This window comes from Hypanus sabinus, chromosome 22 (assembly GCF_030144855.1).
Source record: "Hypanus sabinus isolate sHypSab1 chromosome 22, sHypSab1.hap1, whole genome shotgun sequence".
NCBI lineage: Eukaryota > Metazoa > Chordata > Chondrichthyes > Myliobatiformes > Dasyatidae > Hypanus > Hypanus sabinus.
Genome location: NC_082727.1, coordinates 54484221 through 54509407, shown reverse-complemented (window position 1 = coordinate 54509407; position 25187 = coordinate 54484221). Strand labels below are relative to the sequence as shown.

Below are 25187 nucleotides of genomic sequence, written 5' to 3'. Positions count from 1 at the left end.
TAAAAATTTCCTGCTCAGAGCAATGGCTGGTCTGAGCAGCTGTAAAAAAAGGAGAAAGTTGGCAGCCACATTTCTTCTGACGAAGACCTCTTTCTACCTTCCTGCACAAGTTAATCCCTTTAGCAACAAGTTTATGATATCTTTAACATTTTACAGCTATTTGATAACCTGCTCACATGGAGGCAAAAGGACAATGAGGTTTTTCCTGTACATCTCCATCTATAATTAACACAGACATCACAATTGTTGCAAATGCAATCTCATAAATCTCAGTTGCAAGATATTAAAGAGAACAATCCAGTGGGATTGTTTATTATTAATTGTACTTCCACTCTGCTCTTGGCCCGAAATGTTGACTGTTTATTGCACTCCAGAGATGTTGCCAGACCTGCTGAGTTTCTCCATCATTTTGTATGTGTTGCCAGGGATATTTTCCATTTGTATTTGGAAAACTTTTTCTTTTGCTTCCAATTTTCGATGACATGTGTCTTATCTTTCTACATTCCAACTCTGAACTCTACAGTTTTGTGTAGATAAGGTGAGATTAATGTTTATTTTCAAATCATTATTTGGTGTCATTTCATAAAAAGTGAATTTATTTAGATTTTTTAATTTTAAATTTCAACCTCTATATAATTAGTTCCTTTTTTACTTTTCAACAAAATAAGCACTTTAAAAACACTTCTTCTACTTAGTGTGTACAAATTCCATTTTTCACTTTAAGTTATTCAGTTTGTTGCTTTAGAAAACTATAGAGGTTGTGATTTTTTTAGCATTTAAAACAAACCCAGTTTGTGTCAATAGTTCCCCAACACTTATCTTTTGATATTTATTTATCTACAGCTTTAAACTTACTTAAAATGTCTACATTTTGCAAAGCATTTCCAGTTTTTTTTTCTGCTTTCTAGCATCCAAGGTATTTTGCTTTTGTACATTGTATGAAACAAATAAAACAAGTTAATTTATTTGCAATCTTTTAACAGATTTATTTGTTCTGAATTGCACAACAATTATACATGTTTTTGCCATGTATACCTCAACATGCAACAAGATGATACAAATTCTGTACAGTTCTCCAGTATTTGTGTTTTTCCAATTCAGACTGAGAACTGAGACAAACTGGAGAGTACTATAGCATATTAACTCAGAGATTTTAGAAAATTTCTCAGAATTTCTTCCTTTCTCTGATCAAATTCATGTGCAGACACTTGGACAATGCCATCAACATCACAAGGCTTTATAGGATTGCCCTTGGAGATCAGATGACGGAGGTCTTCCAAAAGCACAGTCTTAAGCTTGTTCAGTTCTTCAGACAGCAACTTCAAATTACACTTAGTTAGGTTCTTAGCTAGTGCAGAAATAATTTGTCAATGTGAGAAATGTTGTGAAAACAAAATATTAACAATTTCTAAATTTGAAGGCAAGTATAAATAGATTTTAATGGTACTTGAACAAACTGTATAGTCAAATTTGACCTGATGCCTCATTTTCTCAAGACTTCATTTTCTGTTTACTGTACTAAACCAAAAAACAATCTTATCTAAAGCATTTCATGTGGATATGTTTTCTCCTTGAATCAATGTTTGCTACCCATGCTGCGTTACGATATAAATGAACTACACAAAAGCAGGTTAGTCATATTGAAAGGATTACATGGGAAAAATGGCAAAGGAAACGGGCCATTTGACTCAACCAGCCCTACAAGCAATTTTACTTTTCTCATGTCTCCTCTCAAATTTCCTCATTTAAATCCATCAGTATACTTCTCTATTCCTTTTCTTTTTCAATGTACGTATCTATAGAATGCATGAAGCACTAATCTCATTTTTCTCCATATATTCTCATCATCTCCCCTACCTCTGCAATTCTCCAATTACCCACCTCCACCAGGAATAATTCAGAATAACCAATTAATTTACCAACCCACTTGCCTTTGGCATGGGGGAGGGAATTGGAACACTCAGAGGAAAGCCACAAAGTCACAGAGAAAATGTTAAAACTCTACACAAAGTGCATCCAAAGTAAGGATCAAACTTGGGTGCCTGGAGCCATTAGACTGTAGTTCTAATTGCTGCCTCAGCTTGAGTCTGTGTGTGAAAGCACTTGCACAGTTCTGTTGCTGAGGGAATTATCCAGAAAAAAAAATTGATGAATAATAACACATATCCAGTCATCCCCTGCTTTTATTTTGTATCCCATGTGTCTACAAGTTGTAGCTTTTTCTTCAGAATAGAAAATGAGAAAAATCAGTAGCAATAGGGAAACAAGAGTCTTTGTTTCTGAAATCTCTGTCCATAGTTGCTGCCTGCCCTCATGAGTATTCCCAGCAATTTTGGTGACAATTTCAGATTTCTAGTATCAGAAATCTTTTGCTTTGTCCAGTTTGATCTTTCCCCACTCTCTGTGATTCTTTCCCTTCCCTGGGCCCCCTCCCTGGAATCATGATGTTTCAGTTATATGTGTCATCATGTTTTCAAATGTCATTCCACTTAAGCTTTATCAATGCATACTCTCAGTTCCAAAATCATGCCCAGTATTACTGTATCTTGTTCACAATTTAAAGTAACAATTAGGTAAATTCAGAAAATATAATCTAAATGAAGTTTTATGAAAGTTTAACACAACCTCCCAACTTTATAATTCAGTCCTGTTTCAAATGAAACCCAGTGCCTGGCTTGCTTTTCTTAATGGACTCATGAAACTGTTTTCTTATGTTTTCCTACTATACAAGTTGTACCTTTTGCAGTTTTCATGGTTTGAGATACTAAACGACGGAAGGCTTGATCTACTTGATGAAGAACATTAGCTGCACAAATGGCACGATCTCTCTCCTATGTGAAGCCAAAAGCAAGTATTTTAAACAATTATATAATTGAGCTAAATCATTATTGTATTCTTGCAATCCTGAATTAATCTCAATAATTGTTGACTAAGTAAGTTGAAACTTAGGTAACTAAAAGCACGAAAGAGCAGCATTTATCAAAGCAATTTTTCCATAATAAGTTGAAACTGTGTTGATAAGCTTGAAAACCAAAAATAATAGCATTAGAGGGCAGGAACATATCTAACATATCTTCAGTTGCTGAAACACAATTGGGATGTCTATTGCTATAGGAACATAAGCCTTTAAATAAACAAATTTTTGATGCTGTTGAGGTTTGAGAGAAGATCTCAGACCTGTTTCTCACAGTCCAATATTGCCTTGATTGTCAATCACTAACTATGGTCATGCAGAACCCCCTTCAATTCATAAATTTCATTGGATAATAATTTGAAGAAACATGGTAAGATGATAAGACTCAGGAGCAGAATTAGGCCAGTCAGTCCATTAAATCTGCTCCACCATTTCCCTTTGGCTGATCCATTTCCCCCTCAACCCCATTCTCTTACCTTCTCCCCATAACCTTCCACACCCTGAATAAGACCATAAGACATCGGTGCAGATTTAGGTCAGTAGGTTAATAGTCAGAGAAATATATTACAAAATATTGTCCCAGAATTTCTACTGAAACAGGAACAGCCCACACTTATTTAACAGCACTTCATGAACATGAATCTTGATGCAAATCCCATTTGAGGAGTCAAAACAATGATGGATCATAGAGAAATTGAAGAAGAATCTGGCAGATGGCAAAGCTTAATCTTTCTGACTTGTTAGCTGTCAAATCAATCAAAATACAATGAACAATTCCAAATGTCTAACTTGCACAAACATTTTAAAACTAATAAAAATTAATCCAACTTAAAAATTATAAGTTATTTTAATTTTAAAAATGAAAATTAAAATACACAAGAACATTTAAGCCAACTGAATTAATTTAAATAAATCATAAATAATCTAACTGCCAATGTATCTTGCAGCCCTTTTCCTCCACAATAATGAATGGAGTTGCTTTTACTGCCTCAAGTCTAGCCTAGAACACCAGGGAGTTGCAGGATGTCTGCACTCTATCATAGGACTTCAGGGGGAGTTGGCAGTAAAACATAGTGTTTAAAATTCCACCAAGCAACCAACAAAAAGTCAGGTCTTTGTGCTTGTTCAAGCCTTAAGCCTATGCAAGGAAAAAAAAACGCTTTTGAATTGCTTGGAACACACCAAATAAATGCAGCCCTTGAGATTACCCACTTTCCGACACTCCACAACACCATCGAGTTGACAGCGTTAACACATGACGGTGATGAGGAGGCACACAGGACTGAGATAGATCCACTGGTTGGGTGGCATCACGACAACAACCTTGCACTCAGAGTCAGTAAGACCACGGGCTTGAGGATTTTAGGAAGGTAAGTCAGGAGAACACACACCAGTCCTCACTGAGGGGTACGAGTGGAAAGGGTGAGCAGCTTCAAGTTCCTGGGTGTTAACATCTCAGAGGATCTATCGTGGGCCCAACATATTGATGCAATTATGAAAAAGGCATGCCAACGGCCATACTTCTTAAGGAGTTTGAGGTGATTTGGTATGTTACCAAAGGCTTTAGCAAATTTCTACAGATGTAGTGTGGAAAATACTGTGACTAGTTGCATCATTGCCTGGAATGGAGGTGCCAATCCACAGTATTGAAAATGGCTACAGATCATTGTAATCCTAGCTAGCTCCATCATAGGTACACGGCTCCCGACTTTTGAGGACATTTTTAAATGGTGATGCCTCAAGAAGGTGCAATTCATCATTAAAGATATTCACCATCCAAGGCCAGCCCTCTTCTCATTACTAGCATCAGGAAGGAGGTACAGAAACTTAAGGACAAACACTTAACTTTTAAGGAACAGCTTCTTCAAGTGCAGATTCATTTATTTATCACATGTACATTGAAACATACAGTGAATGAATTGTTTGTGTTATCAACCAACACAATCTAAGCATGTGCTTGTGTAGCTCACAAGTGTCATCACACATTATAGTTCCAACATAGCATATCCACCATGTTCACATGTTCTTCTCCTCTGCTATCAGTATTCTAAACAGTCCATGCTATTTTGCTCTTTTTTTACAGTATTTATTTTTACACATTTGTTATAATTTACAATAATTCTTTCTGTGTATTTCAATGTTCTGTCACCTCAAAATAACAAATTTCATGGCATATGTCTGTAGTAATCAATCTGATTCTGATGACAAGCTATTGCACAATGATGGCCATTCACTCAATCTAGCCCTTCCTTTCAGAAGAAACCGATATTCCCACCACCTTAGCACCAAACCTCCTCTTAAGCAATACTGTTCTACAATTCTGAAGGCTATCATACTCGATCAATCTTGAGTTAAGCCTTCCTGACCAAAGACCTAAATGATCCTAAATATTTGCTCTACATTACCTAACTCTCTAAATGTGAAAGAGTGTCCCTGAAATTAACTATTCTATTCCACTACAGTATCTCAATAAAATCCACTCTCATTTGTTGAATAGCCTCTTAATCTCCTGTACTCACCTGAAAAATTGGAAGCAACCTCAGCCTACCAACGGTCGTTAACTCAAAGAGTGAAGACTCCATCAATTTGGGGTAAAATGTTAAAATGTCATTGTGAGCATCCATGCCAACCCTAACACCAGGGAAGTTCTCACAAGCACATTGTGAGCCTTTTCCTAAAGCTTCCTGGGCAAGGCTGACCCTGATTGCTGGTACAAATTGAAGAGGTGTGCTACATACCAAATTACATGGGATATATGGCAAATCAGTTGCATATATGGATGAAGAAACAGAAGATGGAGTTTAAGCCAGTCAAACGTGAAGTGTTACATCTCGGTAGGTCAAATGTAAAAGCAAGACCCTTAATGGAGTTGATGAGCAGAGGGATCCTGGGGTCCAAGTTCATAACTCTGAAAGTGGCTACACAGGTTGTTGGGGTGGTTAAGAAGATATATGGCATGCTTGTCTTTATTAATTAAAGCAATGAGTAGAAAATCCAGGAAATTGTATTGCAGCTTCATAAAACTGTTGTTAGGCCACATTTGGAGAATTGCACACAGTTCTGGTCACTCCATTATAGGAAGCTGAGGTTTTGGACAGGGTGCTTTACCAGGATGCTGCCTGGATTAGAGGGCATGTGCTATAATAAGAAGATGAACAAAGGTTGTTTTTCAGGAGCAGAGGAGATCTGATTGAGGCTTATAAGATAATTAGAGGCATGGATAACATAGACAGACAATATCTTTTTCCCAGGGTTGAAATATCTAATACCAGAGGGCATGCATTTAAGCTGATAGAGGGACGTTCAAAGGAGATGTGAAGGACAAGTTTGTTTTTTTTAAAATTAATACAGAGAGTAGTAGGTGCTTGGAATGCACTGTTGGGGCTGGAGTGAGGCATTGTTAGAGTGATCTGGCTTTGACATAACAGGCTTAGGCAAGAATGGGCTTGGGCAAGTACAGGCAGAGGTTCTAAGTAAACAAGTTTCTAGGAAGTCTTTCTTATGCAGTTGGCACACACAAGATTCTGTGGATGGGAAAGAGATGCCCAGATGGTATGTTACCTCCCAGGTGCCAGGGTCAGGGTGAACAGCTGGAAGTTGTGGTACATATTGGCACAACAAAATAGGTAGGAAAAAGGAGAAGGTCCTGAAGATTCAGTATAAGGAATTTGGCAGAAAGCTGAAAAGCAGGGCTTCCTTGTGAGAATTTCCCTGGTGTTAGGGTTTGCACTGATGCTTTCTGGATTGCTGCCTGGGCAGTAGGGTTAAGAATAGGATGATTCGGCAGATGAATGCATGGCTGAAGAATTGGTGCAGAGGACAGGGCTTTTGATTTCTGGATCACTGGAATCTCTTCTGGTGAAGGTATGACCTGTACAAAAAGGACAGGTTACACCTGAAGCCAGAGGTTTGCCAGCAGGCAGGTTCGCTAGAGATGTGAGGGAGGGTTTAAACTAATTTGGCAGGGGGACGGGAACCAGATTGATAGGGCTGACAATGAGGCATTTGGTATACAAGTGGATGTAGTGCATACTGAGACAGTGAGGAAGAACAGGCAGATGATAGAGCAACATTGCAGACAGTGGGATGAATTAAAATGTAACAGGCAGCCAAAAAAATTCAAAAAGAGTGATGAATACAGGACTGAAGGTGTTATATTTGAATGTACTCAGTATACGGAATAATGTAGATGATGTTGTAATGCAGTTAGAGACTGATAGGTATGATGTCGTGGGCATCTCTGAGTTGTAACTGAAAGAAGATCATAGTTGGGAGCTTAACATCGAAGGATACACATTGCATCAAAAGGACAGGCAGATAGGCAGAGGGGGTGGGGTGACTCTGTTGATAAAAAATGAAACCAGATCCTAGATAGAGGTGATAGAGGATCGGAAGATAGGAATAATGGGTAGAGTTAAAGAACTGCAAAGGTAAAATGATCCTGATGGGAGTTATATAACAGGCCTTTGAACAGTAGCAAGGATGTGGGTTAAAATTACAGTATGAGATAGAAAAGGCATGTGAAAAAAGGCAATGTTATGATAATCATGGGGGATTACAATATGCAGGTAGATTGGGAAAATCCAGATGGCGCTGTGACCCACGAGAACTTGTGGAATGCCTAAGACGGGGGTCGGCAACCCGCGGCTCCGGAGCCACATGTGGCTCTTTTACGTCTATGCTGCGGCTCCCTGTTGCTTTGGGAAATAATTGGTTGTGGCGACCCTTTTCCTGGCACATCCAAACCGGCTCACAATTAGATAGCCTACGGGGGTTTGCGAGCACAGAGCTTTGGAGCCTCTGCGCCATGGGGGGGCAGGTTGAGGGAGGCTTAAAAGTGAGGCTGAGGATTTCGAATAAAGTTTTTTCCTTCGACGGCGGTTACCGACTCCGTGTCGTAATTTTAGCGCTGCGTGTAGCACACCGCTACATGGTCAGTATTTAATTAAAATGTATTTTATGTTAGTTTGTTAGTTTTTGAAATGTAAATCTAAATTTGAAGATTATGGTGATCTTGTACAATCTAAATAAGACGTTGTGGCGACCCATTTCCTGACACATCCGAACCGGCTCACAATTAGCCAGCGTTCAGGCTAAGGGAGATAGCCTACGGGGGTTTGTGAGTACGTGTCTTTTGCAGCATCCGCGCCCATGGGGGGCGGGTTGAGGGAGGCTTAAAAGCAAGGCTGTTTAGTTCGAATAAAGCTATCTTTGACTACAGTTTACTGACTGCGTGTAGCACACCGCTACAACGTGTTTTTATCGCTGGCTGTCCAGAGGGGAGGTGCTGAAACGCTTTGTCGCGTGTCTGGAAGAAGTGAAAACTTTCCTGGGCAGCAAAGGGCTCAACTTTCCTGAGCTGGAACAGCCAGAGTGGCTGGAAAAGCTACACTTCATGGTAGACATGACAGCGCACCTGAACACGCTGAACACAGCTCTTCAACGGGGTAAGGACGTACAGCCCTGCACATGTTGGAGGATGTTTTGGCATTCGAGCGCAAGTTGACGTTGCTTGCCAGAGATTTACAGAAAGGCACATTGTCTCACTTCCACAATTTGAGAGAGTTCAAACAAGGTCACGACATGATAAATTCGGAGTATTTACATTCTGCAATCATCGCAATGCAAACATCGTTTGGGAAACGCTTCTGTGAGTTCAGAGAGGAAAAAAAGCACATTATCTTTCCCGGTCACTCCCCTAAGCATCGATCCATCCCTACTGAATACGACTGCATTGTCAGGTGTGAGTCAACCTGAACAAGTGTGATAAATACTTTAATTGCCTATTACTTTACGTATATTCATATGTTTTCATTGTTCAGTGAAATAGTCCTTTTATTTTTCAGGTTGACAGCTGGCTGACGTTATTTTTGGTTTGCTGATGGCGGCAAATTTAAGTTTGGCGTTTTTCATAAATACAAGAAGAACTCAAATAGACATTGAGTATTTTACTTAAAAGTAACCTTCAATCCAACCTCTTTTTTTCGGAGTTCAAAATGTTTTTGTTGCATGCAGAAATGTAATTTCGTTTTCTCTGCAGGAGTTCATCAATTTCATAAATGCAACACATTGTAGTTTGTTTATACATAGCATAAAGGCAAAACAAAACGTTGTATGCAGTGTTATTTCATTTTAAATGTCAAACGGGTTTTGCGGCTCCCAGTGTTTTCTTTTCTGTGGGAAACGGGTCCAAGTGGCTCTTTCAGTGGTAAAGGTTGCTGACCCCTGGCCTAAGAGATAGCTTTTTTGAGCAGCATGTGGTTGAGCCCACTAGAGGAATGGCAATTGGATGTTATAATGCCCAGATTGGATTAGGGAGCTTAAGGTAAAGGAACTTAGGGACCAGTGATCATGATAGCATTCGCTCTGCAGTTTGAGAAGGATAAGCTAAGATTGTATGTGTCAGTATTTGAGTTTAATAAACAGAGGAGCTGTACAAATCTGACTGGAAGAGGACACTAGCAGGGATGTCAGCAGAACAGCAATGGCGAGTGTTTCTGGGGGAAATTTGGAAGGCGCAGGAAGGATACATCCCAAAGATGAAGAAGTATTTTAAAGGGAGGCTGAGGCAACTGTGGCTGACAAGGGAAGTGAAAGACACCATAAAAGTAAAAGAAAGGGCATGTATCAAAAATTAATGGGAAAGTAGAGGATAAGGAAGCTTTTAAAAACCAGAGGACATCTAAAAAAGTCATAAAGAGAGAAAGGATGAAATATAAAGGTAAGCTAGCCAATAATATAAAAGATGGTACAAAAAAAAGTGTTCAGATACTGAATATAAGGAGTAAAAGAGAGACGAAAGTGGATATTGGACTCTGGAAAATATTGTTGGAGTGTTAGTAAGGTGAAGGTGCTTGGGAAGCTGAAAAGTCCAAAGGTAGATAAGTCACCTGGACCAGACAGTGTACACCCCAGGGTTCTGAAAGAGGTAGCTAAAGAGATTGTGGAGGCATTAGTATAATTTTTCAAGAATCACAAGATTCCAGAATGGTTCCTGAGGACATGAACATTTCAAATATTACTCTAGTTTTTAAGAAGTGAGGGAAGCAGTAGAGAAAAAAAGTATAAGTCAGTTAGCCTGACCTCCGTGGTTGGAAAGAAGTTGAAGTCTATTATTAAGGATGAGGTTTCGGAGTACTTGGAGGAACATGATAAAGTAAGCCAAAGTTAGCATGGTTTTCTAAAGGAGAAATCTTACTTGACAAATCTGTTGGAATTCTTTCAAGAGATAACAGGTAGGATAGGCAAAGGCAGGTCAGTAAATGTTGTTTATTTAGATTTTCAGAAGACCTTTGACAAGGTGCCGGACACGAGGCTACTTAACAAAACAAGAGCATATGGTATTATAAAAAAAATACTAGAATCGATAGAAATTGGCTAACTGGCAGGAGGGAAAGAGTGGAAATGAAAGGGGCCTTTACTGGTTGGCTGCTGTGACTAGTAGTGTACCATAGGGGGCAGTGTTGGGACCTCCTCTTTTCATGTTGTAAGTCAACCATTTGGATAAAGGAATTGAGGGCCAAGTTTGTGGATAATACAAAGAATGGTTGAAGGGCAGATAGTGCTGAGGAAGCAGGGTATTGCAGAAGGACTTAGACAAATAGGGGAATGGGCAAAGAAGTGGCAGATGGAATATAATGTAGGGAAGTGGATGGTCATGCACTTAAGCATAAGGAATAAAGGCACAGAGTATTTTCTAAACAGGGAGAAAATTTTTAAAAATCATAAGTGCAAAGGGATTTGGGAGTCATTGTGCAGGATTCCCTAAAAGTTAACTTGCAGATCGGGTTGGTGGTGAGGAAGGCAAATGTAATGTTTGCATTCATTTTAAGAGGACTATAATACAAAAGCAAGGATGTAATGCTGAGGCTTTAAAAAGCACAGGTCAGACCAAACTTGGGAGCATACTGAGCAGCTTTGGGCCATTATCTAAGCACATGCTGGCACTGGAGAGAGTCCAGAAGAGGGTCACGAGAATGATCCCAGGAATGAAAGGGTTAACATCTGAGGAGCATTCAATGGCTCTGGGCCTGTACCCACTAGATTTTAGAAGAACGGGGTGGTGAGGGGGAACCTCTCTGAAACCTACTTAATATTGAAAGGTCTGGAGAGAGTGGAAGTGGAGAAGATGTTTCCTATAGTGGAGGAGTCTAGGACTAGAAAGCACAGTATCAGAATTGAGGGATGTCCATTTTGAACAGAAATAGAGAAAACTTTCTGTAGCCAAAGGATGGTGGGCCTGTGGAATTCATTGCCACAGATGGCTGTGCAGGCAAAGTCATTGAGAACATTTAAGGCAGAGGTTGATAGGTTCTTGATTAATCAGGGTGTCAAAGGTTGCGAGAGAAGGCAGAAGAATGGGGTTTGGAGGGATATTAAATCAGCCATGATGGAACAGTGGAGCAGATTGGATAGCCCTAATGGTCAAATGGTCTTGTGAGCTTATTACTAATTTAATTGTTTCAGCACAACATTGTGAACCAAAGGGCTTTTTCCTGTGCTGTACTGTTCTGTATCCACCTAAAAACTGCAAGTGGTGTCTCATTAGAAACAAATAAAACATATTGGAGGGCCCATTGGATGACCAAGTGACCAACTCCTGTTTCTTGCTCAGTGGATGTATTCCTACCTGTTGAAGATAATTCTTACTTATTGCAGAGGCTAAAAAATAAAACAACCTTCAACAATTAATTATACATAATAACAAAGTACATTAAAAGTAACATTTTCTAGTTCAGATGAGAGGTGTTGGATCCAAAACAAAACTCTTATTACAACTGATAATGTATATACTGTGTCACTTTCTGTTCATATTGTTAGCGTACACAGAAATTAGCTTTTAAAATACAGTAGTGCTTCGGACAACTGTGGAAATAAATATATTTTGCAAATGATGTGTATGGATTTTCTAAAGAACCTTTTTTCACCAATCAGTTCCATCAATGCTGCTAACATAAGTTAATTTCTTCTCCTGCCAAAAGCCAGATCTATGTACCAAGCAAACACAAGGAGATCTGCAGATGCTGGAAATTCAAGCAACACACACAAAATGCTGGTGGAACAGAGCAGGCCAGGCAGGATCTATAGGGAGAAGCACTGTCGACGTTTCGGGCCGAGACACTTTGTCAGAACTAATTGAAAGGAAAGATAGTAAGAGATTTGAAAGTAGGAGGGGGAAATGCGAAATGACAGGAGAAGACCGGAGGGGGTGGGGTGAAGCTGAGAGCCGGAAAGGTGATTGGCAAAAGGGATACAGGGCTGGAGAAGGGAAAGGATCATGGGACGGGAAGCCTAGGGAGAAAGAAATGGGGAGGGGAGCACCAGAAAGAGATGGAGAACAGGCAGAGTGATGGGCAGAGAGAGAGAAAAAAACTAAATATATCAGGGATGGGGTAAGAAGGGGAGGAGGGGCATTAATGGTAGTTAGTTAAGTCAATGTTCATGCCATCAGGTTGGAGGCTACCCAGCCGGTATATAAGGTGTTGTTCCTCCAACCTGAGTGTGGCTTCATCTTGACAGTACAGGAGGCCATAGACAGACATATCAGAATGGGAATGGGATGCGTAATTAAAATGTGTGGCCACTGGGAGATCCTGCTTTCTCTGTCAGAGCGTAGGTGTTCAGTGAAACGGTCCCCCAGTCTGCGTCGTGTCTCACCAATATTTAACATACATTGACTTCTCTAACTTCCGTTAATGCCCCTCCTCTCCTTCTTACCCCATCCCTGATATATTTAGTTTTTCCCCCCTCCTCTTTTTTTTCTCTCTCTCTGCCCATCACTCTGCCTGTTCTCCATCTCCCTCTGGTGCTCCCCTCCCCTTTTCTTTCTCCCGAGCCCTCCCATCCCATTATCCTTTCCCTTCTCCAGCTCTGTTTCCCTTTTGCCAATCACCTTTCCAGCTCTTAGCTTCACCCCCACCCCCTCCGGTCATCTCCTATCATTTCGCATTTCTCCCTCCCCTTCCTACTTTCAAATCTCTTACTATCTTTCCTTTCAGTTAGTCCTGACGAAGGGTCTCGGCCCGAACCGTCGACAGTGCTTCTCCCTATAGATGCTACCTGGCCTGCTGTGTTCCACCAGCATTTTGTGTGTGTTTCTATGTACCAAGATAACATTTAAAAGCAAATTTACCAAACATAGTAAATGGTGTGAACCATTACATTTACCTTTTGTTCAATATTTTCTTCTAATGGCTTCTCTGGATTTTCTAACGAACTATCAAGCAGTTCAAATAGCTTTTGCCTATAAAACAAATTAGGAGTAACACATATGAAAATGAGCAGTAAAACTAAAATACATAATACTGGATAGAAACTTTATGTATGAGAAATAGATTTGACAATTATTTAGCAAAATTACTATTATCAACATTTCTTAGTTGATGGGAAATAAACAAACATTGTGAAAGTGTACAAGGGCAAAGGTGTTTTCAAAATTCCTAATCTACTATTTAAAATGTTCTAAAAGATTTTACTTTTCCTTCCTGAAAGTTAAACTCTTTGCTCATTTATGAACATACTTTCCTGGATGCAATTCTCAGTTGGCCCTGGTTTTAACGGTAGCATAGTGGTTAGCACAACACTCTTACAGTACCAGCCACCCAGGCTCAATTCCCACCGTTATCTAAGGAGACTGTACATTCACCCTGTGACCACGTGGGTTTCCTCCGGGTGTTCCTGTTCCTCCCACAGTCCAAAGACGTATCAGCTGGTAGGTTAATTGGTCATTGTAAATTGTCCCGTGATTAGGTTAGGGTTAAATCAGGGGGATTGCTGGACAGCACGGTCAAAGCACACTGTATCCATACTGTATCTCAATAAATAAATAAATAATCCTTGCTACTCAATTGTTACGTGCCTATCTGCACACTCTTTGATTAAACATTGCTTGATTCTTATCATAATATGAAACTCTATCTAGTTCTCAAATCTTCATACCCTGAGTACACCAAAACAAATTCCCATGGCAATTGATATATCATTTATTTTCAAGCAGAATAGAAATTACAGCATAATACTTTGAGAAACTGCATAACATTCTTCACCACAGTTAGTAAACTGCTACCTCTATTTAATCCAAAAGACAACAACAATGACTACATTTCTTCTTATTTGTCATGACACAAGACATTGGCAATTGGCTCATCAGGTAATTGTGGACTCTTACTAGTCCCATTCCCCTTGTAACTTATTCTCCCTTACGTGCCCATCAAGGACAAAATCCAGATCAGAATCAGTTATGTTTTCACTGTACAGAGAAGTCCTCAGGCTGAAGTGAAAGCATACATCAATCTGATATAATACAAAGTAAAGTTCCCTGGCAAGAAGAATAGGTTTGTCAAGTGATAAGTACAAATTTAGCATGCCATTGACTTCAGGCAAAATCTAGTAACCTAACAAAAAGTTGGCTTCATAAACAACTGACGTGCAGCTGGGATATTTCATCGCTTACCCAAGCAAACATGCATAAAAGTGTTAAAGAAGATTTATTCTAATTAGAAAATTAGAAACTTACATTTCATCTTCCATTATATTTTTTGAATTTTTCAGTATAATACTGTTCTTTTCCCATGAATTCTTCTCAGGGTCTGGCAGTTGGATTTTTGCTGACATTAGGACTATTGTTTCATCATTTACTAAAGAACCTCGCTCGTGATTTCTCTTCAGGCATAGTTCAACCGGACAGTCCAGAAACAGCTGCAAGAAGCCTATGGAATCTTTTAGAACAGGTGCAGTTGTTTACAGCTTATCTTAACATAATTTCTGTAATTATTATTATGAAATAGTAATCCTACTTCTGCATTAACCAATCTTTGATTTCGTTAAAGATGATCAGTTGAAAAAAAATTACTAGCTAGTTAGTACAGAAGCAGAATTTTTACAACATATCCAATATTAACAAAGATTCTAGTTCATATAAAGGATAATGCAGTTAGTGGACAATGCAGCATTAGCTCAGATCAGTCTCAGGCCAGATAAGGCACAGCTCAGATACAATGTGAATCATAATTTACAAGTTCTGATAAATCTCCATTCCTGTCACGTATTGAACTTTGTTTTACAACTACCTTCTTTGAATGAGACAATCACTGTGTCATAGACGCTGACCAATCGTCTTCACATCCCACTCCCCAACAATTCATCACCCTCATCCCAAATACCGATACGTCAAAAGAGTTTGAGCTACAAATCAGCTCATCACAGAACCAGCACCTCCTCCTTGGACCATCTATATTTCTTGTGACACCAATAAAGCAGCCAGCATAATCAAAGACCCCACCCACCCCAGACATTTTCTCTTCTGCCCTCTCCTATAACAGAAGATACAAAAGACTGAAAGCACGTACCACCAGGTTCAATGTCAGATTCTATCCTACTGTTACAAGGTTACTGAATGCCTCCCTAGTATGAGATAGACTCATAATATACTTCTTTATGACTATGATCTTGCACATTATAGGCAACCTGCACTGCACTTTTTCTGTAGCTGTTAACACTTTATTTGCATTCTGTTATTGTTTTACCTTGTTACTATCTCCATGCACTGTGTAATGAATTGATCTGTATGAACCTTGGTACATATGACAATAATAATACAATTCCAAATCTTTCTGAACTCAAGGGACCATGCTTTATCTAGGAATTTAGACAGTACAACACTTGCCAATTCATCACTGCCTAAACGACAGGAGAATTTATTTATTCAACATAGTGTCATCACAGCTGAATACAGTTCCAGTTCAGTTGTCATTCAATCATACACACGAATACAACCAGAAACAGCATTCCCCTTGGGTCAAGGTGCAAAACACAGAACCAACAGTCACACACAGCACATGCAACTATGACAGCAGAAAAACATACAGTTACAACAAAATATTTTTTAAAAATATTGCCCAAGTCTCTAAGTGTCATAACCCATAGATCGGCAGTGCATGGATGTTGTACTGGAGCCACATTTCTGCAAGAACAGGCCGCAGTAGTTCCTCATATTGCGCAGTGCAGTTGCAATCCAGCAGTCTCCCACTGAGCGAACACTGGAGGGCAGCAATAACAGGAGGGGCCAGTCTCCAACCCATTGTGGAATCCAGCAGCACAAAGCCAGCCCTGGTGTCTCCTTCCTTGGCAGATGCAACAGGCAAAACCTGAGGCATGAATGGGGCCCTGGTTTATGCAACAACCCAAACAATGCAGCTCCCCCAGTGTTGATTTCATCAGTGATTCAGACTCACAGTGTTCTATATCACCAATGTCCAACAGGCTCCTGTGATCATAAAACATCCAAGACAATCACCCACACCATCCGTTGGACCACACACCACGGATAGTCCAGTTCAGTGAAATTAGCCACATTACTTCATTATTGTTGCAGCTCAACAGATTGATAGGACTTGACTCTTTCATACTTTGTACAATCTAGTAACATACTTGGTTTATTTCACAGTATCTTGTTGAAAGGTCTGTCAGAACTGGTTTAAAAGTTGCATAGTCATTTTATAATTATCCCAAAAATTTGCCTATTATTTATAAAGTTTCTTGAGCTAAAAGCTAATAGAAGCCAGACTGGAGTCTGGGACAACAAGGTTCATGATTCTGGATGAAGAAACGGCAACTAGGGTTTATTTATAAACATGCCTAGAGAACGTTGGTGGCGTGGCCAAGTGACACTGTGAGAAGTAACATTCACAAAACTAGGACCCTGCAATTAGTGCTAATCAGACATCCGCTTACTTGATTTTAGTGCTAATTGGGCATCTGCTTAGCATGGAATTCCCCAAGCCTATCAAAATAAACTTAACAAGCTTAAACAGAAAGCACTAGGAAACCACATTACAAAGAGCGATTCCCTCAAGAAAAACGCAAGGAACTCTGAGATTAATAACTCTTAGTAAACAACAATTAACCAATTCTAAAAATCTCAGAGGCTAATGCTTTCTGTCCCGAAGAGCTCATTGTACCTAATCTCTTCAACAGTACCACAATTTCCATTGAAAACATTGCAATCCATTATTTATCTTAACTTTTAATGCACATTTTACAATTGCCCCATTGGTATTCAAGTTATTTAACACAGCAAAACATGACCTTCATATATAATACTTTACCTTTGGTTCAATAATGACTAAAAAATAATGGTCTTCAAAGAAATTTAAAGTACAGAAGCAGGCCCATAGCATCTTCTCATGCTGTGAACCAGACCTGAGGCCAGAGGATTCTTTTCAATCATACTATTTTTTAGAGGAAATCACAAGTAGGCTAGACAAGGGAGATGCAGTGGATGTTGTGTATTTGGATTTTCAGAAGGCATTTGACAAGGTGCCACACATGAGGCTGCTAAACAAGATAAGAGCCCATGGAATTATGGAAAAGTTACATACGTGGATAGAGTGTTGCTTGATTGGCAGAAAACAGAGAGTGGGATTAAAGGGATCCCATTCTGGTTGGCTGCTGGTTACCAGTAGTGTTCCACAGGGGTCTGTGTTGGGGCCGCTTCTTTTTGCATTGTATATCAATGATTTGGATTATGGAATAGATGGCTTTGTAGCTAAGTTTGCTGATGATACAAAGATAGGTGGAGAGGCCAGTAGTGCTGAGGAAACAGAGAGTCTGCAGAGAGACTTGGATAGATTAGGGGAATGGGCAAAAAAGTGGCAAATGAATTACAATGTCAGAACGTGTACGGTCTTGCACTTTGATTGAAGAAATAAACAGGCAGACTATTATTTAAATGGGGAGAGAATTCAAAGTTCTGAGATGCAACGCAACTTGGGAGTCCTTGTGCAGGATACCCTTAAGGTTAACCTCCAGGTTGAGTCGGTGGTGATGAAGGCAAATGCAATGTTGGCATTCATTTCTAGAGGAATAGAGTATAGGAACAGGGATGCGATGTTACTATAAGGCACTGGTAAGACCTCACTTGGAATACTGTGTGCAGTTTTGGGCTCCTTATTTAAGAAAGGATGTGCTGACATTGGAGAGAGTTCAGAGAAGATTCACTAGAATGATTCCAGGAATGAGAGGGTTAACATATGAGGAACGTTTGACCGCTCTTGGACTGTACTCCTTGGAGTTTAGAAGAATGAGGGGGGACCTCACAGAAACATTTCGAATGTTGAAAGGCATGGACAGAGTGGATGTGGCAAAGTTGTTTCCCATGGTGGAGGAGTCTAGTACGAGAGGACACAATTTGAGGATTGCAGGGCGCCCATGCAGAACAGAAATGTAAAAAAATTTTTTAGCCAGAGGGTGGTGAATCTATGGAATTTGTTGCCACAGGCGGCAGTGGAGGCCAAGTCATTGGGTGTATTTAAGGCAGAGATTGATAGGTATCTGAATAGTCAGGGCATCAAAGTTTGTGGTGAGAAGGCGGGGGAATGGGACTAAAGGGGAGATTGGATCAGCTCATGATTAAATGGTGGAGCAGACTTGATGGGCCAAATGGCTGACTTCTGCTCCTTTGTCTTATGGTCTATTTGCTGATTATACAGTGCCTATAAAAAGTATTCACCCCTCTCCCCAAAGTAATAATGTTTAGTTGTTTTACAACATTGAATCACAATGGATTTAATTTGGCTTTTTTGACACTGATCAGCAGAAAAGACTCTTCCGTGTCAAAGTGAAAACAAGTTTCTACAAATTGGTCTAAATTAATTACAATTATTAAACACAAAATAATTGACTGCATAATTACTCATCCCCTTCAAGTCAGTATTTAGTAGATACACCTCTGGCAGCAATTACAGCCTTGAGTTTGTGTGTTTAGGTCTCTGTCAGCTTTGTACATCTGGACACTGAATTTTTTTTCCATTCTTCTTCACAAAACTGCTCAAGCTCTGTCAGATTGCATGGGGATCAGGAGTGAACATCCCTTTTCAAGTCCAGCCACAAATTCTCATTTGGATTGAGGTGTGGACTCGGACTTAGCCACTCAAGGCATTAACTTTGTTGTTTTTAAGCCATTCCTGTGTAGCTTTGGTTTTATGGTTGGGTCACTGTCTTGCTGGAAAACAAATCTTCTCCCAAGTCACAGTTTGCTTACAGACTGCATCAGGATTTCCCTGTATTTTGCTGCATTTATTTTACCATCTAGCTTCACAAATCTTCCAGGGCCTGCTGGACTAAAGCATCCCCACAGCATGATTTCTACTATGGATAGTGTGTCTGTAATAATGTGCAATGTTTAGTCTGATGGCCAAAAAGCTCAATTTTGGTTTCAACAGACCATTGAACCTTCTTCCAGCTAACTTCAGAGTCTCCCACATGCCTTCTGGCAAACTCTAGCTGAGATTTTGAGAGTTCTTTTTCCAACAGTGGCTTTCTCTTTGCCACTCTCCCACAAAGCAGCACCCAGGCAACAGTTGTATGAGCAGTCTCTCTCATCTCAGTCACTGAAGGCTGTAACTCCCCCAGAGTTATCAGAGATCTCCTGGTGGCTTCCCTCACTAGTCCCCTTCCTGCACAGTCACTCAGTATTTGAGGACAATAGGCTCTAGGTAGATTTACAGCTGTTCCATATTCTTTCCATTTCTTGATGATTGACTTAACTGTACTCAAGAGGATATTCAATGACTTGGAAATTTTCTTGTATCCATCTCCTGCCTTGTGTTTTTCAATAACCTTTTCCTGGAGTTACTCGGAGTTTTCTTTTGTCTTCATGATGTAGTTTTTGCCAGGATACTAACTCACCAGCATTTGGACTTTCCAGATACAGGTGTTCTGTTTTTTTTTCACAGGTGTATTTTTACTACAATCAATTGAAACACTGTGACCACAAACAGGTTTCCAAAAGCAGATCTCTATTTAACTAAGTATGTGACTTCTAAAAGCAACTGGCTGCACCAATGATGATTTGGTGTGTCATATTAAAAGAGATGAATATTTATGTAATCAATTATTTTGCATTTTATATTTGTAATTAATTTAGATCACTTTGTAGAATTCTGTTTTCACTTTGACACAGAAGAGTCTTTTTGTGTTGATCAGTGTCAAATAAGCCAAATTAAATCCACTGTAATTCAATTTTGTAAAACAATATAACTTCTAAGGGGGGGGAGGATGAATATTTATAGGTACCGTATATCATGGTTTAAGGCAAATTTGTTGGTATCAAAATCTTATTTGAAAATATATACCAGAAAAGAAAGTTATCACTGAACCAGCAAAACCTAAAACACTGAAATTAGAATAAAATGCTACATGAAAGACTACAACACCTGAAAGTTTAAGCATGATTAAAGACATTAAATGGTTACATCTTCTCCGCATTTACAGAAAACATTTAAGTATTTTTTTAACTGAGAATGTTTCATATTTTCCTTGAAGGACAAACTGGAAATATGCTGCTGTTGGGGACTTACTTCGCCTCACCATCTGGTACACTTCATATCTCATGCTCTGATAGTAGAAGTTGTCATCCAAAATTATAACCAAGGGCTTTGAATGTTTGATGCAAATCGTGTACTGCTGAACTCCATGCTGGGTTTCTCCAGAGATAATTTGCTGTTGCTTCAGTGACTGTATGAAGCATTCCCACATTAAATCATGCTCATTGCCAGAAAGACAAAGGTGGCCATTCCCATTAATAGCTTGAATTAAGCATTCAATATATACCAGTAGTTTATGTCTGTACAATTTCCAAAATGAGCTCTGCAAATCAGAATAACAGAAATTTAAGAGTAAAAACTGAACACTGCTTAGCATTCAGTTCAAAGTAAACACAAACTTCCTTCAAACTGGATGAAGTCGACGGAACTACTACATAAAATACGAAAAGGATATTTACTATTCCTTTGTCAAATGTTAAGTCTGTGTATTAAGAGTTAATTTCATCCAGAATAGATAATCATTGTATTTTCAATCTAATAAAAGTATGTTTATTGATTGAGATGCAGCACAGAATAGATCCTTCAAGCGTGCTGCCCAACAATTATACAATTTAACCCTAGCCTAATCACAGGACAATTTATAATGACCAATTTATAATCTACCAACCTCCAGAGCAGCTGGAGGAAACCCATACAATCACGAAGAGAATGAACAAACTCCCTTCAGAAAATATGAGATTTGGGATCAGGAGGGAATTGAGGTCAGGAGCAAAATAAAAATATGGAATTACTACAGGAGTAGTGTAAATGCATAGATGTCAATTGGTGTGACTTACGGGATCAAAGAGTCTGTTTCTGTGCTTTATGTCATTATGGACATAAACAACCTGGTGTAATCCCTTAAATCTGAGTGTCTCATTAAAATTCTTTAAGCAAATTCAGCTATAAGATTTTGCACATATAATATTTTGTAATAGCTTCCCATACAATTTAACATTTTAAATACTGGTCACTACTAAAGCAAGTTGGGAGCTTATAATGTTGAGTTTTGCTTTCAATATAAACTGAAGATCACTGAAGTTTAAGGGCAATTATTGGTAACTAGAAAACACCAAATCTTAGAGCTGGATGAGGATAATGAATTCCAGTAATTTCATCTAAAGAAAAAAAAGGTTCAAAAAGCACATGACTGTGATCTTCAGAATAATAATGGAACTAAACTACAATGTAACTGAGCTACAAATTCATGGTTTATGTGATGAATTCCCACCACTGTTTGTACATGTTTGCACATTTTCTCTGTTACCATGTGGGTTTCCTCAGGTGCTCCGGTTTCCTCCCACAGTTCAAAGACGTACCAGTTGGGACGTTATTTGGTCATTGTAAACCATCTTGTTAAATTTGCGATTGCTGGGCAATGTGGTTTGAAGGACCCGAAGGGCTCATTCCATGCTGTATCTCAATAAATAAAATAATAAATAAATATATAACAAAAGGACCCTCCTACTACTGTTAAAATCTATAAAATTACAAAGGGAGAGGAAGATTTTTTTCCATCCCACACCCGCTCGCCCAACAAAGGATGAGAGAGGCTAACATGAATTACAAGAATTTTCTTCATTGCAATTTCTTTCTAAAGCAAAGCATTTTCTCCCCATATTTTCTTGGTATAGTTCTGCTTCCCAAGGTACATGCATGTAAAAGCTGCAGGCCAGAATTGAATGGATGAGCTTAATAGTGTACTTTCACAGAGAATACTGTGCTCTTAATACAGAATTTGTGTACATTTTTACTGCATTCATTTGTCTTTGGCCTGGTTGTGCAAACATTGCCAGCACAACACAATTTTAAAAATGCTGATGCTGTAAATCCAAAACTGGGAAAATGCTAAAAGTGATCAAAAAGTCTGACTGCATCAATGAACAATGGTTTCAGAAATGGTTATCCTTTTCGTGAATGACTCTCGATCTTAGAGTGCTTACCACTCAACAGTGGGAGAATAGTTAAGGAATAGTGACCGTTAGCTCCTTGAATTTTAAAATGTTTGAGATAAATATGGTTTTGCAGGACAGTATTAAATTGGAGAAGTGTAAATTACTAAAGAATTTAGAAAAGTTAATTAGGAACAGCTTCTGGTAAGTCCACTTCTGACCTGGGTTAAAGACCAACCGGACAGCGCGCGGGACAGCTGTGTTCCAGTCAGAAAGACAAGGAAGGGAACCTTGGATGCTGAGGTAGGTGGTGAATTCAATCAAGACGAAAAAGGGGACGTACCGGTATGTAAGGTTTAGGAAAGTAAAAACGGAGTCCTTGTGTTTTATAAATAAACCAGAAAAGAACTCAAGCAGGGAATTACGAGAATCTCATTCTGTTCAAGAGCACGAGGATAGCTCGGAAACGGCTGGAACCACCGTAAAGGATAGAACAGATAATTCTCGTTTTGTTTCTAAGAACAACTTATGTTTGATTAACATTCTAGAATACTGTGCTGCCTGAAATGGGCCTGGTACCTGGAGCTAGGTGAATAAAGTCGTCACTATAAAACTGCAACGCATAGATTGATCTTGTGAAGGCGAGTCATAATTTTAAAAAGCCGCTTGTGAAAGCTTTGATGTGCAACATGCTAACCGTTCCGGTGGAGCTGTCACTGCCCGCCTCTGTGGTAGCCAGGAAAGCTTCCCCGGGAATCACATCATCGTAGCACAACACGATCGACTCGGACCTCGGCTGCAGGAGCTTCGGCAGAAGGCGAGCGAGCGTGGTTTTCCCGGCAGCCGGGAGGCCGGCCAGCAGACACACACAGCCGGCCCGCATTGTACGCTGAACGGCCGCCGGGCCCGGCTGCAACCCGGGACTCCACCCACCTCCGGCGGCCGCACTTTCCGATTGACATCAGACGTAGACCAATCAGGATGGGCCAAGAGCTGGCGACTGCCAATCCGGTCCCGCGATGGGGGCGTTCACAGGCTGGTTAAGGTTTTTTTCGTTTTAGTGGGATTTTTTCTTTTGCTTAATAATGGCAATTTTTGATCTTTATTTGAATTGTTAAGAGGAGCTGTGGATATTGAGGAGCTCAATATTGTACTATATATGATGTTGACAGTGTACACTCCTTTTTTGTTGTTTGTACTGCCATTGGAATATGTATTTGATAATAACTTCTCCTCTGATTTGTGTTTGGCTTTATATAACTTTAAGTCAATAAAAAAAGATTAAAAATGAAAAAAAGGGTGTCCTGGCTTGCAGTAGAAACCTGAGGTGACCTGGAGAGTGGAGAGATTCTGCACAGCTACAGACACTTCCATGCAGACCATCAACCCCCACTTAAACTGCATTCATTTTTAAATTTTTTCCCCACATTCTTATCATCTCCTTCCAGATTCCATCGCTGACCAACACACTTGGGGCAATCAACAGCACCCAATTAACTTACTAAACTTGGCAAACTGGAGAAAAAGGTGGCTGCGAGAGATAATCTCCTTCTAAACCCATATTTAAAGGGACGACACTATTAGAGCGCTGTCCTGCCGCTGCTTTTCTTTCTTTCTAAATCTTTTTATTAATATTAGTAATATGGACAGAATACAGATGATATATTGATAAAGAAATTACCAACACACACATTCCATTACATATGAAAAAAAACATACATAATAGTTACAATATAAATAAGTTTACCAAGACATAAGCCATAAGATATATGTATGGACATAGTAAATCTAAATATTTCATAATGTATAATATAAAAAAAACAGAAAAAAGAAAGAAAAAAAAACAAAAAAAAATTTATATAATGCAAAACTAACTAATCTAATCTAATAACTATAACTAATAAGTAATATAAAAGAAAAAAAACAAACAAAAGAGAAGAAGAAAAAAAAAGTGGGCTGTTTATAATATCTCACAAAAATAAGTATTCATCAATGCCGTCACTTCCGGTCCTCTCAAAATACATAAGCTAAAAGCGGGAAATCAAATGTACTTGGCACAGGGTCATATTACATCATATGAAAATGTTGAATAAATGGTCTCCATAACTTTTCAAATTTAATAGAAGTCTCAAAAGTACCACTTCTAATTTTTTCTAAATTTAAACATAACATAGTTTGAGAGAACCAATTAAATACAGTGGGAGGATCAATTTCTTTCCAATTCAACAATATAGATCTTCTAGCCATCAGAGTTAGAAATGCAATCATTCGACGGGCTGAAGAAGATAAATGCTGTGAATCTAACATTGGTAAACCAAAAATTGCGGTAATAGGATGAGGTTGTAAATCAATATTCAAAACCGCAGAAATAATATCAAAAATATCTTTCCAATATTTCTCCAAAAATGAACACGACCAAAACATGTGAGTTAAAGACGCAATTTCAGAATGACATCTATCACAAATAGGACTTATATGAGAGTAAAAATGAGCTAATTTATCCTTGGACATATGAGCCCTATGTACAACCTTAAATTGTATTAGTGAATGTTTGGCACATAACGATGATGTATTAACTAATTGAAGAATTCTATCCCAATTCTCACTAGAAATACTAAAACTAAGCTCTCTTTCCCAATCCTGTTTAGTCTTATAAAGGGGCTCTGAACGTATCTTCATAATTATATTATAAAGTTTTGAAATAAGCCCTTTTGAAAAGGGTCTAATTCAAATAAACTCTCCAAAGTATCTGAGGGCACAAAATTTGGAAACGTAGAGAGTACAGAACTTAAAAAATGTCTAATCTGTAAATATCTAAAAAAATGAAATCTCGGCAAGTTTTATCTGTTGGATAATTGTTCAAAAGACATAAAACAATTATCTAAAAATAAATCAGAAAATCTTAGTAATCCCTTAGTTTTCCAAGCTGAATAAGCTTGATCTATAATGGAAGGGTGAAAAAAACAATTAGATACAATAGGACTATTTAAAACGAATTGAGTCAACCCAAAAAATCTC

The 25187-nt window shown here is 38.9% G+C and overlaps 1 protein-coding gene across 1 annotated transcript; it reads right to left on the bottom strand.

Moving 5' to 3' along the window:
* Positions 1-957: 957 nt before the first annotated feature.
* Positions 958-23417, bottom strand: LOC132379627 (L-seryl-tRNA(Sec) kinase-like). Its single transcript, XM_059947763.1, has 6 exons — positions 22867-23417; positions 20272-20560; positions 14430-14631; positions 13082-13157; positions 2738-2831; positions 958-1348 (listed from the first exon to the last, which is right to left on the bottom strand). Exons 1-6 carry the CDS (start codon positions 23050-23052, stop codon positions 1140-1142), a joined length of 1056 nt encoding a protein of 351 aa, XP_059803746.1. The 5' UTR covers positions 23053-23417; the 3' UTR covers positions 958-1139.
* Positions 23418-25187: the final 1770 nt, after the last annotated feature.

Excerpts from the sequence above, each read along its gene's own strand:
- LOC132379627 (XM_059947763.1), bottom strand. The coding sequence starts at position 23,052 with ATGCGGGCCGGCTGTGTGTGTCTGCTGGCCGGCCTCCCGGCTGCCGGG. Across the intron at positions 2,832-13,081 it reads AAGAAAATATTGAACAAAAG|GAGAGAGATCGTGCCATTTG; the intron begins GTAAATGTAATG and ends GGCTTCACATAG. Across the intron at positions 1,349-2,737 it reads AACCATGAAAACTGCAAAAG|CTAAGAACCTAACTAAGTGT; the intron begins GTACAACTTGTA and ends TTTCTGCACTAG.